At 45.9% G+C, this 18,488-nt stretch overlaps 1 protein-coding gene across 1 annotated transcript in view; it reads left to right on the forward strand.

Annotated features, from left to right (window-relative positions):
- Positions 1-6,995: 6,995 nt before the first annotated feature.
- PRKCH (protein kinase C eta) overlaps positions 6,996-18,488 on the forward strand; it is a gene marked incomplete at its 5' end in the record, with an annotated part of 114,713 nt that continues 103,220 nt past the window's right edge. The window contains one exon of the mRNA XM_083862663.1: positions 6,996-7,355. Within this exon, the coding sequence (XP_083718789.1) occupies positions 6,996-7,355 (360 nt within the window). The remainder of the gene's footprint in view (positions 7,356-18,488) is intronic.

An 18,488-nucleotide genomic window follows, 5' to 3' on the forward strand; every position in this document is an offset into this window, starting at 1 on the left:
AGCTGATAGGAGGGAAGCTGTAACCCAAGTGCCTTGTTTATAGGCAGGGGCAGATAAGCTGACTCATATCTCTGAGTCCCCAGCACTACAATATCCCCACGCTCACACCACGTGAGACACAGGCATGGGCATACACAGGAGGCTTTAACCCCTGCCCCAGGGATGACAAAAGCACTTTTTAATCCTTGGTTGTACAAACTAGAAATGTCTTGAGCCTGTTCTTAGCGAAATCTCTCCCCTTTTTCCTCTTGATATTGGATCCATTGGCTGCCATAGCATCTGAATGGGCTCACAGGTGGCACTGGGCTGATGTAATTTTGACCAAATTTGAAGTCCATGCTTGTCCTCTGACCACTTTGTGTGGAGTCAAACCATGATAACATCCCATTTCACAAGCCAGAGGGGAACAGGGCTGGTGAGGGACCTCCAGTGCAATGCATTCAGATCCTGCATCATGAATCACTTTATTTGGAGGAGTGTGACCTCTCCTCTTCAGAGAATTAAACATCTCATGTGCCACCAATATCCTGTGCTGGTTGTGGCCGTATTTGATTGATCCAAGCCTTCAGGATCACCTGTACCAGGTGTGCCTTTGTAGGAGATAAAAACTTTAAAAGTACCATTAATAACTGCAATGTGGTAGGAAAAGACCAACAGCTCAGAAATTGAGTTATTTCAACACCATTAAATATACCCAGCCACACAGAGGGTAAAGCACAGCCATTTCACATATCCCCACCTCTGAAGTGCTGATAGTTGTCTAGCACTGAATCTGGAGGGAATCTGGAAGATCCTGTTCTCAAAGAGCACCAACAAGGCATTTCTGGGTGTCTCCTCTCTCATTTGTGCACCATGGCACTGCAGGTTGAAGAGCAGAGCTCAGATTGCTCCATGACAAGCTGCTGCCAGTCCTTCATGGCATTTTGACACTGGTGTTGTTTCTCCATTGCTTTGAACTGCAAAAAGGGGAAGAAAGCAGAGAGAAAAAGTGGATCAGGGGCCTTCAGCATTGAAAATGTGGAAGGGAAGGTCTTTCACATCTCAGTAATACTGGGCAATATTCCTCACATGCAGGCATTTGCAAGATTGTGGCTCTAAACTTATTTGTAAGCCACAAAGCCAGAAGAGAACTGTACAATTATCTGGACTAAATGTTAATGAGGGACAGAAAACAATCACCCTTAGCTGATGCATCAGTCCCCGTGAAGAGGAAGTAAAAGACATTTTTAAACTTGAATGCTGGATTTCAGTGAATTAGAAAGAGAGAACCATGAATGAAGCAGAAGATTTTCCAGCCTCCTATGTACACATTACTGGGTCTTTTACTTAAATCTCATTATTACGTATGTGGATGGAAGCTGCTGCCCAGCAAAAAAAATAATATAGAAAAATCAGGCAAGCAGAGGGCACTGCAGATGCCTCAGAGCTCTGTGGTTTAGAGGAGAGGTTTGTTGGGCTTGGGGCTGGACTGAGAACTGAATGTCCACATGGATGCCCTGAACCCATTTCTGAGCGTGTCCGTCATGTTTGGGAATAAGTGAGAAACTGAATTATAAATAATAGAGCAAGACTGCTGGGAAAGAAAGAAAGAAACCCCAGTAAACCAGAACAATCAGTTTGTTCTCCAGTGTTTCCTGTACGAGTAATAAAATCTAATAACTGAGTTGCTGTTAACAGTTAATGACCACTGCATTTGTTAATGGACCCAGACAAATGAGAGCAGTTTAATACAACAAACAGGCCATTAGCTGTATTAATGGTTGGCTTGTAGGAGTTAGTGCTCTTATAAACTATATTCTGCAGTTTATAATACCAGCACTTTATAAAATGACCTTGTGTTTTCCAAAAAAATAAAAAATAATAAGGATCAGGTGAGCTACAATTTGGTAGTGAAAAATCAGTATGCATGGCAACTCAGAAAAGCTGGTACTAGGCTACAATCTCTTTTTCTGTTTTGCACTGGAATAAATCAGAATCAACAGCAAACATACAAAGCAGGGCTGATTCTTGTACAGCTTAAATGAGTGGCAGCTTTGCTTTTGACTTCAGTGATTTTTGGATTGATCCTATAATTACTGTCATTAGAGAGGAATTTGATTTTTTTTTTCTTCTCCCTATACCACAAATGATTCCACATATGGGATATTCAGTCTTCAGCAGCTGTCATTGTTTAAAGGTTTAACAAGCAGTCTTATAAAAAGAACTATAAAAGGGAAGTGATATAAATAGACTAAAATTAACACAGAACAAAATAGAGTTAGTTCCTACTTCAATTGCCTCTACAGTTCTCTTAATTTTTGTACTTTTTACGGTGTATTTAGCTGCAGCTTCAGTTACAAAAAGTGTCACTGGCACTTTTTGCAATGGTAGTTGTGAAAGACAGAATTCTTCCATTGCTTTACAGGTCACTGCTGAATGTAACCAGTGTCTTGTAGAAATTTTATGTGGAACAATTTAAGACTTTGCCCTTAACTCGCCAAATGAGGATGACACTAAATTATTACAGAGTTATAGGTTACTGGAGAAGGGAATAACACACAGTTTGGTAGGAAAAAGAAACTGAGATTTTTACAGGGTACATGAATGGGCTCTAATTTGTGTACATCTGTAGTGTGAGATGAGGCCAGGCTTAAATCATAATGTTACAACAGGACTTGGCCAAGCTCTTTGGCTTTGTTTGTGGAGCTGAACTGGAAGTTTTTCAGGCAGATTCCCAAAAACATAAGAGAGAAGTTGCATGAACTTATCCTTAAGGTTACTGTGACCTGAAGGAAGAATGCAGGAGTAAACTTAGAGAGTTGTTCCCATCTTTGACCAGTCACCCACCTGCAGGGAATGGTGCCTAAGCCAGCCTGAGGAGGTGTCATTCTTCATTTTTTTACTTAGATATGGAAATCACAGTTCAGAGGAACATAGCATGGTCACTGTGCCCCTCCTAGATCCATCATACCTCAGCCATGATGCTCCATGTCCTTCCTGTTGATTCCTTTCAGCTGCAATTTGTGGTTTAAGACATTCCTGGGCCAGGGTTTATCTCATGGTCAGTAGCCATTATTAAGTCTATCCTCCATAAACACCTAGTCCTGGATAAGGCTGTTTGTATTTCCAGCCTCCACTTTTTGCAATGAACTCCAAATTATAACTATGCATTCTGTGAAAAGGCATTGGCTTCTGGATGTTTTTAAACCTCTGACCTCAAAATAATTGTCAGTATCCTTTAGGTCTTAGCTGGGAAAGAATGAAAAATCCTTTCCTATTCATACAGCTCATGTGGTTTATGATTGTAAAGATCTTGCTCGTATTTTCCTTTTCATTCATTCCTTCCCAGACTTAGAAATATCAAACTAGGCAGTCTCTTTTCCTTCACAACCATGTTTTGTACCTTTCATCACCTCTGTCATTTTTTTCTGTGCCTTTCCTAGATCTATTCTGGATTTTTTGAGATGGAGCGAGCAGCAGGCTTGCACACAGTAAATGGTGTGTCATTTATACAGTGCCTGAGTGACAGTTTTGTCATTGCTGTCAGTTGTTTCAAACAATTACCAATAGTCTACTTGTCTTTTTGATTGCTGGTGAGCTCTAAGCTGGTGGTTTTTTTTTTTTTTTTTTTGTTTTTTTTTTTTTTTTTTTTCCCCAGGGAGTTTTCCACAACTACACTAAAACCTTCTCCTAGAGTGGCAGATTAATAAGATTACCTGTAACCTGGCTTGTTTATCCTGTAATTTACCCATAATTCAGACTGCACTGCCTGTCTGCTTTATTTCCTACTTGTTGCCACTGCACATCTCCCACCACTCTGCTGGCTCAGGCACATCAGGAGATCTGTTCCCTCTTCTCAGTGGGTTCCCTTAACTGCTCTGTGCCACGGGCCAGCTGCTCAGGGAACCATCCAGCTTGGCAGGAAGCACTGGGAAGAGCTCAGCCTCCCTGAGCACTCGAGGGCACGGAATGAATCACCCTTGCCATGCCTGCAGCCTGGTCTCTGAGGTCCTGAGGAAAGGAAGGGAATCCACACTCCTGCAGACCTGGCTGGCCCCCAGAGCTGTGCAAGGAGGATCAATGCAGCCATCACCAGATGGTGCTGCTGCATTCAGCCTTGCAAGGTCATGGCGTGCAGGGATGTTTTGATTCTTGGAAGAAAACACCTATCTGGGGATGTTTTTGCACGGCATGGATGTCTGGAGAGTAGGCAGGGTATGTTCTGACTTCATGTCGCTGCTCAGTTCTCTTTGAGAACAGGACATTTGGGCTTTGGCTGGGAGTTCAGGATAGGGGTGTGTTCAGATGCTGTTTGAGATGATCTGTTCCAGACTGGTTTGAGTGGATAAACAAAATTAATTAGATTCACATCATATGAGTCCACAGGATTGATTTTTTTTCCCTCCAGCAGAAAACTGCCTAGCACTGCTGTTCACCAGAAATACTTAAAACTGTAGCTCACCTGCTTTTTTTCCATGAGTTTTAAAACTTGCTAAGTTTTTTTTTGAAGTCTGGGTAGAGCAATCATGTTATGACATGAGATCCCAATGAACCACTGTATAGAAAAAGTTCTTTAAGTCCTCATTCCTGTTGCTATTATAGATGAAACTCCAGCATAGCAAAGTAAATCACCTTCTGTGATTAAGCAAAGGAAATGTCACTGCCTGAGCCTTTAACCAGCAGATTTTTGTCTTCTCCCTGTTTCTGACAGTAAATATGTGAGCCAGCCACTACTTCTAACAAGTAAAGCTTGGGATGACTTTCATCTCTGCCTGCTCAGAAAACTGAGGAAAAGGTAAAGAAAAAATTTGACAGTCCTGTAGCAGTCTGTGATTGTAATTCATGTTTATCTCTTAACTCCAGTCTCCTAGTGCCAAACATTATTCACTGCCATTGCACTGAGCCCTTTGAAAAGGCTCTAAGCCAAGTAAAATCTATATTTGATGATTTGGAATTTAGAGAGGGAGTGCTCCAGCCTCTCTAAGGCCTTCAGCCTTGTCCTTTGGGCACCAGTGCTGGGTGCTTTAAAGTTTAGGCTGTCTTTAAACCTTTGCAGCCCTGAGTGAGTCCTGGTGAAGTCTCCTAAGAACTCTGGGTTGCCCATGATGGATCCTGCCCTGGCTTCAAGGGACAGCTCATAACTAGGAGGGACAGAAGTGGTGAAAGTATAAAAGGACAGATACTGGTGCTCTGGAAAAGGTAAATGAGGGACTTTTTTATTTTATGGTGTCATGAAAAAAGAAGGGATGAATCTAGACATGAAAGCAGTAGCAGATATACAGGTGATAAAAGAAAATATTTATTTCTGACCAGCTCACTGCTGTGGTATACTGGAATCCAAGAAGGTATGAAGATTAAAACCAGGGAAAATAAAACTACCTGGAATAATCACAGCTAATGCTAAAATGCATTTCAGAAGGAACATCAACACAAAAATCCTAAATCTGCAAGTCTTTTATGAGAAGCGAGTACTCTGTGTTTACTTGGCCATACCTGCTGTTAAAAGATCTGGAGCCAGCCACTTCTGGAAACAAAATCTCAGAACCTGGGGTGGCAATTTTTAAAGCTAAGCCTGTATTCTGCCTCAGGATGAGCTGTCCTAACCAAGCTCAAAAAAAAAATTAAAAAAAAATCTTAAACGCTTGTCTTCTCCAGTTAATAGTGACAGAGCAAGGAACTTAAAAGCCTTGAAAGGAGACCTGTCAGAAGTCTGATTTAGGAGTCTACAAGTTTTTCTGGCAGAACAGAAGAGTTGCTTCCATGTGAGGAGTGATCACATCACTGAACCTGTTCCACCTGCTCTCCTCCAGAGGAGGCAACCAGAGACAACCTGCTCTGTCTGAGGCTTGGAAGGAGCCTGGGCTTGGTGCTCCTGCGAAACTTGGGGTTCCAGAAGAGGGAAACAACGTGGAGAAGGGAGGAAAGGGGATGGGAGAAAAGAGAGACAGTCTGCGAGGGAATGTGAAAGATGGCAGCGCTGAGGGGAGAGGAGGGGTCTGGAAAAGAAAAGAAAATGAAAGAAACACATAAAAAAAAAGGCTGCAAGCTGTCAGCCGGTCTTGGCACCATCCAGTGTGGTGGGGACACTCAAAGGGCCGCATCTCAGGGAGTGCAGCCCAATTCAGATGACGCCGGCTGAACAAAGCCACGGGGAAAGCAGCATTTCATTGTTCTCCGCCCAGCCCGCACCGCTCCGCTGCGAAATCCGCAAAGCAATTAAAATCCCGACTTTATTAAGTGCGAAAAAACCCACCCTAAAAACGAACCCCGCCGAGGGCCGGGCACGTAAATCACCCTCAATTAACCCCCCAAAAAACGGCGGAATCATCCCAATGCTGCAAAGCCAACACATCCTTATGTTCTCCGCGCACGTTCTCCCGGCGGGGCGATGAGGGAGGCGCCGGCACCAAGGGCGAGGAGGCAGAGGGTGTGCGGAGGAGGCAGAGGGTGTGCGGAGGAGGCAGAGGGTGTGCGGAGGAGGCAGCGCTGCTTTGGCTCTCTCCTCTCCTCTCTCGGTGCAGCCGCTGAGGGGCCGCATCTCTGAGCGGCGGGAGCAGCCCCAGCCCTGCCCGGGAGGTGCTGAAGAGCCCCAGGGCGGGTCGGAGCCCCTCAGAGGTGTCTCAGAGCTCACCCCCAGAGCTGTGTCCTCTCCCGGGGCTGCTCCTCGCCCCTCACCTGGGCAGCGGCGGGACGGGCAGAGCCGTGCGCTCCCCGCCCATCCCTCCCCGCCCGGCTCCTCCTCTCCCGCCCAGGTGTTCCCGAGGCGGATCGCGGCGCTGCCCGCGGCAGGAGCGGCCCGGGCCGGGCGGGGCGGTGCCGGAGCCCCGGTAGAACCCGGGGACGGGGCGGTGCCGGAGCCCCGGCAGGAGCAGGAGCAGGAGCCGGACCCGGGGGCGGGCGCGGTGCCGCCCGGCCCCCCCTGAGGAGGAGCGGCAGGAGGGGCTGGTGCCTCTCCCGGCTCCCGGGAGCGGGCTCTGGCTCTCCTCCCGGCTCCCGGGCGCCCCGGGGGCGCGGCCATGTCCGCGGCGATGAAGTTCAGCGGGTACCTGAAGGTGCGGATCGGGGAGGCGGTGGGGCTGCAGCCCACCCGCTGGTCGCTCCGGCACTCCCTTTTCCGCAAGGGTTACCAGCTCCTGGACCCCTATGTCACCGTCAGCGTGGACCAGGTGCGCGTGGGGCAGACCAGCACCAAGCAGAAGACCAACAAACCCACCTACAACGAGGAGTTCTCGGCCACGGTCACCGACGGGCATCAGATCGAGCTCTCCGTCTTCCACGACACCCCCATCGGCTACGATGACTTCGTGGCCAACTGCACCTTGCACTTCCAGGACCTGCTGCGCTCCGCCGCCCCCAGCGACACCTTCGAGGGCTGGGTGAGTACCGGGAGTCCCGGGGAGAAGCCGGGAGACTCCTCTGGGAATGAATGAAGGGCCCTGGCGGGGCCGGGGCTTGTCCTCGCACGCCTGTGCCGCAGACAGGCAGCCCGGTGTGTGTCTGCAGGTACACACAGGTGTGTTCCTCACCCATCTTCCTGAGCCCCTCCGCTTCGCATTTGCTCGGCTGCTGTTCCTTAGAGACCCTGAGGACCCCCAGCTGTTGTAGCTTGAGGACAATATAGTGGAGGGCTGTGAAGTCTCTTTTCCTCTTTGTAAATGAACAGAGAGAAGACCTGTAATACATAATTTGCAGACTACACCAGCAAATTCGCACAAAGGTGTTCCTTCCTCCTTTTGCTCAGCACACACAGAGGTGCACTGGGAGACTCGGGTACCTGGGCTGGATGTGTTTCTGCCCAGCTCCACACATGCTTGCACAATAGTTTGATGTGTGCATGGGGATTTCTTTGACTTCTTAGCAGAATGGCAGGACTAGTCTTGTGTTTGTTACATACACCCCTGCTCGGGGTCAATGCAGTTTCACTCTGAGCTGTTTCCAGGTTATTTCCAGGTAAATGTCACTTGTATTCAGCCCAGAGAAACTCATTTATGGGTTAGTTATGATGGTGAGAGAAACAATACAGGCTCTGAAGTTGTACCTTTGCTTCCAGTCTTGTAAAGGAGGAGGAGGTGACTGCACTGATCCAGACAGTTTGCTGGTAAGAGTTAGGTTAGTAAAAAAAAAGGTATTTAGGTATTTATTCTGAGTAGAGAAGGTGCAGAAGAGCTGAGAATGTTCAAGGCTGTGATGGGTATAAACTTTCTGGGGCCAAGAAGTTCAGGATATGCGGTCAGATAACCACCACAATAAAACCAAATGTTGAGGAAGGAGAGCTGACAGTGTAGAGAACAGATAGGTAGATAGCTAGATCCTATCACTGGGGAGAATGCTGGGACTTTCTGCTCTCAGCCGGTGTCTGTGGCTGAGATGTGATGCTACACCTTTGGGGTGATCACAGGCAATGATTAATAAATGTATATTGGGGCTGTTTTGCTTAGGTAACTTACGGGCAGACCTGAGGTTCATGCACTGAAGGTGTTCTCTCTCAGACAGTCCCTGATGGGATTTTTGTGTCAGACAGAAGGGTCCCAGGCAGTCTCCAATTAGCTGAGGTGTTGCTCCTGCCAGCCCAGCCAGAGCTGAGGTCACAGCTTTGCCTGGTGGATGCACACTCAGCTTCCCAGGCTACCTGTGCCCCTGGAAAGTATCTGCTCCTGGGATTTGTGCTAAAACAGTTTCCAGTACAGAACAGACCCCTGTGGGCAAGGCAAAGAAGTGAACTTGGGATAGAGCACCGTGGTTTTGAGGGGTTTATTGATGTTTGAGTTGCTGGGGATGTTTGCTGTTGAAGAGGCCCTGTCCCTAGAGAGGCTGGAGTCCTGTTCACACTGGAGCTGGCTACAGGTGGGGTGGGACTGCTCTGCTGCAGAGGTGGTGGCTTTATTTACATTACTACAATACCTGTCATAACGCTGCTGCTGGGGTGAATGCACCTACATTTCTTTCATTTAGGCCATCCTGCAGTGCTGATTTTTAGGGCAGATGCAGACTGTGGCCTGAAATACTCATCTGGTCTTTAGTGAGAGAAAAGTTTCTAATCCTTGCAGGATAGACATGTGTTTTTTGAGCTCCTGTACCTGTGAGATGATGGGTGGAATGGGGTGGGAAATCAATGAATTCTTTTAACTAGATTGATGCAAACTGATTTTGTATCTGGGCATGTAGACAGAGGCTAAGAGGTGCTGCTCTCCTTTTAAATGAATGTCTGAAACTTAGAGCTGGGGTGGATTTAGTGGGGAAATGAGCAAATGTTTGTCTTCTGTTGCCTTTCTCTCTCCCCTCCCTTCTGATTTGCTTTGTTAGTATCTCACATAGCGTGCAGCCTGCATCACATGATGACAGGGAACAGCATCTTGCCCTGATAATTTAATATGTCTTGATAAATCCAGCAAGGCTGTCACGGGAGTCTGTGTAATCAGAAGGATAGGAAATGCTGGTGTGTACTAACCCAAGGTCTATGAGCTGCTGGCACAATGCAAAGCACCATTAGGAAATGTAGATGATTTGAAACACCTCCTCTTTAAAATCCTATATTCTGTCCTTTTTCCATCCCCAAAATAAAAGCACAGATGGGCAGCTAAGGAGGGAATCGAGTGGGAGGAAAATTGGTGAATCCTCCCAAGTTTAACCTGGCTTATGCTTACTTGGCTGTGCACAATTTTTCATTTTGATTTAAAATAGGACTTTTATGTTCATCTTTCAGAAACAGGAAAAACACAGTATTTTGGTAAAATCCAAATGATTAATAACAGGAAAACAGGGCAGTTGACTGCTTCTGCTCCCTGAGTTCCCCTCCTGAGAGGGAGCTGTCAGGAGTTACCTGTGGCAGTCTTGGCATCAGTTCTCAGGCTCATGCTGCTCTGTTTATAAACATGGATTTTTTCATGTTGAAAAAAACCCCCAAAAGAAGTGATTAGTTGTAACCTTGCTCAGCACCTCTTGTGAGAACTGTAGGAAGTTTCAGTGAGAGGCAAGGAGGAGCAGTTGGTGTGTAAGAGCTTCCCCGATGACTTGCAGGTACATCACTGCAATTATGACCCTGAACACTTATGCAGATGAGTAAGTGTATGGACATGAGCTGTCTCACCAGTAATGCTTCTGCACCTGAGTCATCCCACTGGCTGCTGGGACGGTGTTCTCTGCTCATGGCTTGCTTTAAAATTCATGTTTCAGAGGCTTTCAAAACTGACCCTTTTCCTTCTAACTCTTTGGGTTGTTTTCCAAAGCCTTTCTAGTAAATACATCAGCACGGTCTGGATATCTTCTAATTCGCATGTTAGTTGTTACACACATTTGACTGACTTTCTCCAGATCAAATTTGCAAGAGCTCATTAACTTCAAGATCCTTCTCGCTGTTTCCCCTTTCTTATATTTACTTGTCAGGTTTCAGCAAAGTAGTTTTTATTAACGTTGTCAGTGAAATGCCACCCTGCCTTCAGCGTACCTTAACGCAGTCAGAGCTGAGCACCATCTCCCCGTGCTCTGTCTCTGGCAGGAGTTTGCCTGTGTGGGTGTGAGGTTGTGCAAACCTGAATGGTTGCATTTTACACAGGTGTGCATGACCAGGTGCAGGGCAGGAGGGAGCTGAGCTGCCTGCTCTCTGGAGCTGTTTGCTGGGGTTTACATCAGGGATGGAACTGGCCTCTTGAAAGCATTTAATTTTGCTCTAGCCTGTGCTAGGATCTTTTTACATGATGTATGCGCCTTTAAAGGGTATTATCTCCTCTTTGCCTCTGAGTGCAGTGTAGAAAACTGTCATATATCAGCGAAACAAATGGAGTATTCAGTGTAGCTGAAATGGGAGATGTTTACAATACCTAGGATTATTCCTATGAGTTTTATGTAGTAGCTGAAGTAATTTTTAACCTTGGGAAACACTCTTTACAGATACTGAATGGCATTGTTACAAGGGAATTATTTAATCATGATTGTAAAAATTGGTAGTCCCTGGGTGGAGATGCCATAATTTCTAAGACTTTAACAAGGAGCAGAAATTTAAACCTTGATCTCGAAGTAGCAAATCATGAGAGTACACTCAAGGAAATCACATAACAGATGGGCTGTAAGATTAATGAGCCAGTCGCAACTTCCTGATGAGTTTGTTGCCATTTGCTTGTGTGCAGGAAGAGATAAAGGCAATTTTTGTGTGTTCCTTCACTTCAGCTCTTTTGCCTGTATCCTTCCCTATGAATTTTTTCTTTCTTAAGGCAGTATGTTTATATACAATTGTATTTGTTGAACGTTAAGTTCAAGAATTAAAAGATAAGTCACCTTCTCTCCAGAGCATGATGACCAAGGCAGAGAGGCAGGATGCTGCAGGTCAAATATGATATAGTTGCTGCTTCTTTTGACTCCTGCCTGGCTGCAGACTTCTTCAGGTGGGCAAAAGTTGCTTCAAGAAGCCAAAATACTTTATAGCTCTTGAGATTTTGTGGCGCAGTATTTTGTGTCTGCCCAAATGCAGAGATGGATTAAGCTTGTCAAGCTGGAATAAATGGTTTCCCCTTCCACAGGGCAGGAGCAGGCTGGGGTGAAGTCCATTTGACTTCTGCTTCCATGACAGTGATGTACACAGTGCAGATCTCTGGCATGAAGGTCACACTGCATGTTATTTAGCCTTGAGTAAAACAAGCTTGTTCTTTAACTTTTTGGAAGCTTTAAGTTGTTTCTGTAATTGTTATTACTAATATGCAGTTATTATGTTGAATAGGACATGTGGAGAGAAACACCCACTGCAGGAGCTAAGATGGGTTTGAAAACTACTGGAATTTCAGCTTTTCTTTCTTTCCTTTAGCATATAGTTGTCCTTTGGCCCTGTGAACAGACCCTTCAAAATGCCAACAGAATCCCATGCCACAGTTACCTGAGAGTGCCCTGCAGCCTAAAACAAAGGCTGTAATAACTAAGAGAAAAATTGTTGCTGTTTGTCAGGTGTTTAACAGTGTGAGGGGGTGTGATGCTAAAAACAGTTGTTCTGATGGAGGCAGATGAGACAGGTGACTGTCACAAAGAGCTGCACACGTACTGCCCTGTGTCAGCATCAGAAATTGAGCTATTTGGAGTCCTGTTTCTTGCTCTTCCCCAACAGAAGGCCTGGGTGACAACTGTGAGAATCTTTGGAGAACACGGATATTTTGCTTGAGAGTGTGTTTAGCTGGGAAGATTTGACCCCAGCATGAGAAGAGCCAGATTCCAGTGATGGGGGCCAGTAGGGGGGTGTGGGACTGGAGTTCATGTCTTGGCTTTGAACTGAGTGTAGCAAGGTGTGGGTTTGGCTCTTTTGACAGTGTTTCTGTCCCCTTCAGAGATGTTGTCACTGCATTCATCTGGGACTGTGGCTGAGGGGGGGGAATTCTGTGCCTGGGGAAGAGCCAGAGTTCCAGGAGGACAAGGCAGGACAGAGTTGAGGCAATCAGGTGCTGCAGTGACCTGGTGGGAAATGATCACATGAATAATGGGCACTCTTTGGCAGGTCTTGCCACCAAGAGCAGTGGCAGTGACCTGAGGGTGGCTGGGATGATGCACTGGAGTACTGCATCCATCCTGGGGGCCCCAGTAAAAGAAGTACATGGGCTTTTTGGAGGGAGTTTGGAAAAGGCCATGAAGATGTTCAAAGGGCTGGAGCAGCTCTGCTCTAAGGACAGGCTGAGAGATTTGGGGCTTTTCAGCTTGGAGAAGGCAAAAGGGAGGCCTTATAGCACCTTCCAGTGCCTAAAGGGGCTAAAATAGAGCTGGAGAAGGATTTTTCACAAAGGTATAGAGAGACAGCAAAAGGGTAAACTGATAAAGAGAGATTTAGATTGGATATAAGGAAGAAGTTATTTACAATGAGGGTGGCACAGGTTGCCCAGAGAAGCTGTGGATGCCCCATCCTGGGCAGTGTTCAAGACCAGGCTGGATTGGGCTTGGAGCAACCTGGTCTCATGGAAGATGTCCCTGTGCATGGCAGAGGATGTGGAACTAGGTGGTCTTTAAGGTCCCTTCTAACCCAAACTGTTCTGTGATTCTGTCAAGCCCTTGTTCATATGGCTGGCTGGAGTGGGGGGCTGACTTTGATGCCAGGGGTACCTTTACATTCCTACTAATAATATTGCTGCTGAACCAGCCCTGGCTGGAGGGAGAAGAGGCAGCCAAGGGCTGATGCTCATGTTGCCTTTGGCAGTGTTGGTCACATTAGAAGCTCATGAGAAGATGTTTGCAGACCTGCACCCACAGCCCTGGGGGTGCTTTCTGCAGAAAGGCTGTGAGGAGGAGGAGGGGGCAGCAGGGTGACCGCAGCACAAGCGAGCCCAGCACCCCAGGAAGCTCTGTCCCCAGCCCTGAGCCCTGCAGGCCTCGCCTCAGCCTGTTAGTGGTTTATATTTAGCTTTTTCCACGGGTCTTTTAGTAAAGCACATTTCACCCAGGCTGTCAGAGGCTTTCTGTTTGGAGTATTTTCTGAGTAATGATTTGGTTTCTGGCCATATTGAGCTTATAGGCAATAAACTCTGCAGAACGGATCGTCAAGGGGGCCATTTGAGCTATTGAAATGCCATTAGAAAGTCTACTGATTTACAGGGTAATTCAATATGAAAAACATATCCCTTACTGAAGTGAATAAGACTCCCACCCTTTCTTCACAGACTATCAAAGCTCCTTTGATGTTTTAGGCTTTAGCTATTGTGCTTTGCTAATACAGCCAGGAAACTGGGGACCTTTTGTGTAACCATGGAGAAAAAGATGAACAGCAGAGTTACCACATGAAATGAGTTACTGGCAGCTTTTAGAAGGATTCTGGATCAGCCATCGTACCTTCTTGCCTCCCAGATTTCATCCTATTTAGGCATGCAGTTAAGACATGTCAGACCATGCTGCAAATTTAATTTCTTCTGGAGACAATGAGCAATCTTAGCTCTGATTGCCTGCTCCACCCCTGTGCTATTTGTGGGGCCGTGCTGGACCCAGGCTGGAGTCCTGGATAACTAACCTGGCGCCGTGTCCTGGTGGAGATCACCACGTGGTTGTTCCTCTCCCAAGCCATGCCCTTTTTTTGCTGCCTGGTTGTGAGGGAAAAGACCTGCTTTATAATAATGATATCAAAGATAAATGTGCATCTGAAACAAAGAGCATCCAGAAGCGCCCAATTAACATTGCTAAGCCACTTAGGGTAAGCCAGACAAACAACTGTATTTCTGCAATGCCAATGATATTTTTGTAATGCTTTGATATCATGAGATGTTCTCATCACTTAGGGAGGTCAATTGCAGAGGAAACCATCCTGCTTTAATTCAGAAGCCAGCACCAGGAGCAGATGGGAACCAGCTTTTGTCGCGTTAGCACGATGCCATGTGGGAACAAGCAACCCTCAGCAACTCCTGTGTTCTTGATGTTCAGTGTCTGTCCCGGGCCCAAGGTGATGGAAAAAATTGCTTTTTCACTGCCCCTGCAAGACCTTTTGTGCCCTTGTTGTGCTAGACCAGAGGCATTTGATCAATGTCCAGATCTATCCCGCAGGCTGCCAGAGCAGTCTGACCGGCTGATGGCCCCGCTCCCTGCGCTGCTCTGTCCTGGGGCTCCTCTAATCTGGGGCAGGTTGCAGGCAGAAGAGTTTTGTTCTGGTAACATTTTTTTTTTTGGCTAGTCTTTCTTGTGAGACCCCCTGCACCTCCAGAAAGCCTCCAGCCCACCGGTGCTCTGTGTCCTGATGGAGAGATGCAGAGAGACAGGGGATGCCTGTGTCCTGTCTGACAGATGGATGTTACACCCCAGGCTGTCTCCTCTGAGTGCCACACTGCAAAGCAATCAAGCCCATCCTGGGGAATATTGCAATCCTGGGCTGTAAACACCCTGCGGGGTGTTTGGGATGTCAGGTCTGGGATAAGATTTTCACTTGCTGGCTGGACCTCCACTGGCTCTGGATGGGAATTTCTGTGCTCCATCCTGTGGTGTGGACCTGCCCTTTGGGTCAGCCCAGCTCACAGTGCACTGAAACCCAGCTGCTGTGACTCTGCTTACCCAGGAGCTTTGCCAGTATGAAAAAATGTTGGCAGGGGAAGAAGGAGGGAGGGAGGTATGAATCTGTTAGATGGCATTACACAAGGGCTTTTTCTTGGTGTTCCCCTGCCCAGTTTCGTAAGTATTGAGTTTCGTGAGTTGGTTGTATTTGTATCAGTGATACAGTGGCAGCTCTCCGGACTCCTTCCAGGAGGTGTCTCCTTTCTGTGGGACGGGCAGGAGATGAAGTATTGGTGCAGAAGCACAAGTTGTGCAGCTTTGGTAGCTGACTTCAGTTTGTGAAATGGGAGATAGAATAAATTATCTATTTTTTTAACCAACATGATGGAATTTCTCTCTCTCTCTCTCTCTTTTTTTTTTTTAAACTTTTTATTGCAGAACAGATATTTCTGTCATAATGGGGGGAGAAGGAAAATGCATCCATGCAAGACACATTTCTAAATGTGTGATTTGCTGTATGAGTGTTGCGTGTCTGCTGTGTGTTTAAAAAAAGATCGGTACAATCATTTGCAGTGTGAAATCATTTAACAGATCAGTAAAGCCCAGTAATCTCTCAGAATGAGGCGAGTGAGGGACAGGATGTGAGAAACAGGCTGTGTTTCTCTGCTTTCCCAGGACTTTAGATCTAATAGTAAGAATCTCAGTGACAGATTGTCTGATGATGTGCATCCAGGAGCTGAGGAGAGGTTTGAGGTGGTACCTCCATATCTGACACTGTGGTGTTTTTCCTGCCTTTCTCTCATATATTCTATGTCAGCCATTCTCAGAGACAGGATTTTGACTTGCCAGCTGGTCTCATTTGGTGTGAAAAAGCAGCTCACACCTCTCTACAGCACCTCTGGTTTCTAGCTCTCTCTCTGGCCTGCTCTGTGGTTTCAGTTTTGCCTTTGCTTGCTTCTGTTTTGTTTTTTTTTTCTTAATTCCTTTGTCATTAGTCGTATTTTAGCATAACACAGTCTTTTGCATTTTTTCTCATGAGTACATTTAATTTTACTCTGTCATGTAAGCAAGACATCCCTTGTAAACTAAAGTCTTCATGTACATTTCCACTTGTTAAATTTAGTGTCTTAAACCTCCTGTGATAGCACTGGCATCTTAGTTTGGGAATCCTTCTGTCATTTTTGGATAGAAAAATGTTTGCCATCATTCACAGCTTTAGAGATGCTGTAGTAGGTTCAAGCAGGACCAGTTGTAGTGGTGCTGAGTGCTGTGGGTGTGAGTCAGAGGGAGAAGTGCACTGTCAGAGGGATCATCTGGGGTTGTGGCAGCTCTCTGGAGCTGGCTGTCTCCACAGTCAGGATGGGATGACAGTTTAACTATGACAGTAAAAGTCAGCATGGGGTGTCTGTGCTCCAAAGTGCTTTTATCTGCAAAATCGTTGCAAATTATTGCTGTCTCTGATAGCGTTGGAGCTGGCTTGTCAATGTGTGAGTTAGTTCCTAGAGGGATTCTCTCCACCTAGACTGGTCAGTGTGCTCATCCCATGCTAAATGTATTCAGTTCTGGGCTTTGCTCCTTCAGAAAAACAAAGGTTGTCTAAATCAGGAATGACTAATGAAAGACTAGCTTATCCTGTTTGAATTCCTACTTTGTCCTGCATTTACTTTCTTGGTAAACAAGGACGTGTAGGTTGTTGGCCTTTTCCTCAGGACTGAAGAGCAGAACAGAAACAAAGTTCCAGGTAGTGAAATTTGGGATTGATTTACTGAACATTTTCTTCTACATCATATCCTTCAATTCTTTTAAATTTTACATGCTTTAAATGTTATCTTTCCCTCACATGTAAACTGGCACACATGTGAAGCTCTCCATACCTCACTTCTTTCTGGCATCAATTTTTTAATAACATCAATGTGAAAGTTGCCATCTTCCTTTCTCACTTGTTTTTTTTTAAAAGTTTGCCTGTGCCTTCTGTGAGATTCCAGCAGCAGAACAGGAGCCTGGTGTTTGCTTCTGCTGTTCTGCTTGGGAGGTTTACGTCAGTGGATTCCCCATGGCTTCGATGGAATTACTCTGCCAGCTTTGCACTGGCTAATTGGGAGAAGAACTGGACAGGTTTCCTTCCCCCTTCTTGCATGCAACGAGAGTTGATAATGATGGCTGGGTTCTACATTATTTATTGGGCACAGCGAGTGCCCATGGTGCTCTGAGAAAGAGGAAGAAATTTGCTTCTGTCAATGAGTTTATTATCTGGGTCATTCACAGGCTGAGGCGTCTCACATTAATGTATTCAGTGAAAATTTATTCTCTAAGGCAGTTTGCTCATGAGCCTGGAGGAAAATATAACTGTGTGAAGAAGGTGTTCCCATGTGGTCCAAATCCATGGTGGGATTTCTGGTCAAAGCCAGTCTTTGGAGCACACTGTTAATACAAAAACTACAGTGGTGTTGAATGTGTAGGGTGAGCCTCCATCTCTTAATGGGGCTTGGTGGGAGTATTGCTGCTGATAATCAGTTTTCTACATGGAGCCCCATGCTTATCACTTCATTATCTGTTTACTCAGAAGCAGTAAAAAGTCCAGCTTTGGGTACTTGCCAAGAACTGCTCACAAGACTGGCTTGTGAGGGAGGACGAGTTACTGGAGATGGTTGAAAATGACCCTGCACTCAGTTTCCTTATTTAGAAGTTTCTGTCCCCTGTTCCTGATGTGGCACCTAAGAAGTAATGCTGGTTTATTTTGTTGTCTTTTACGTAATGGGACATAACTGTGGTCATTTAGTAGCTACTCCACAAGCAACTCAGATGTTCTCAGCTTAGAGTGGAGCAGAGCTGGGTGGAAAAGATAAGCCATCTTCCTCTCAAAAATCAGTCCCTCTTAAATAATCCAATGAGTTACTAATGATAGTAACTCATTTGCACCATGCTTTCAAATAATTAACTTGAGTCTTGCCTGTCTTGCCAATAAAGATGGTATTTTCCCCTGTTTCCTTGATTCTAGAAGGGAACATGTTCTGCTTGCTTCTTGCTGAATGGTTTACCAAAACCTAGATCTTCAAATTCATTTTGCTCATGTCCAAGAAAGGAGTAAGGTCTAGAGCTGTTCTAAACGAGCCAAGTGGAGCTTTATTCTTTCTCTTTGAGGGACAAAAAGGGTGTGATCTAGATTTAAAAAAAAGTGGTACAGCAATAGATAAAAGTTTCTTTGGGGCATTTGCACAGGTTGAGATCTCCAGCTCTGCCTGAAGGACAGTGGAACCCCCCTCGTATTTACTGGTCAGGAGCTGTCTCTGCAGGTACTCACTGCATCCACATTCTTAGGGCCTTGTCATCCTCTGGGAGTGACAGTGTTGAGATGAAGAGCAGAGTCCTGGATTCTGGAGGATCAGGAATAAAGCATCAAAAATCCAAGCTGTGCTGCACATCCTCACAGAGTGTTTTTCAGCCTCTTGTAGACAAAATAGGTTCATGTGCTAGTATGAACCTTTCTATCTGGGCTAATCTGATACTTATGAAGTCATCCAGTGTAGGAATGAGTTTTGGGCTTAAATGTGATGGGGCATTTTTTCAGCAGGGCA

This window comes from Zosterops lateralis (genome assembly GCF_965231275.1).
Source record: "Zosterops lateralis genome assembly, chromosome: 6".
In the NCBI taxonomy this organism is placed as follows: domain Eukaryota; kingdom Metazoa; phylum Chordata; class Aves; order Passeriformes; family Zosteropidae; genus Zosterops; species Zosterops lateralis.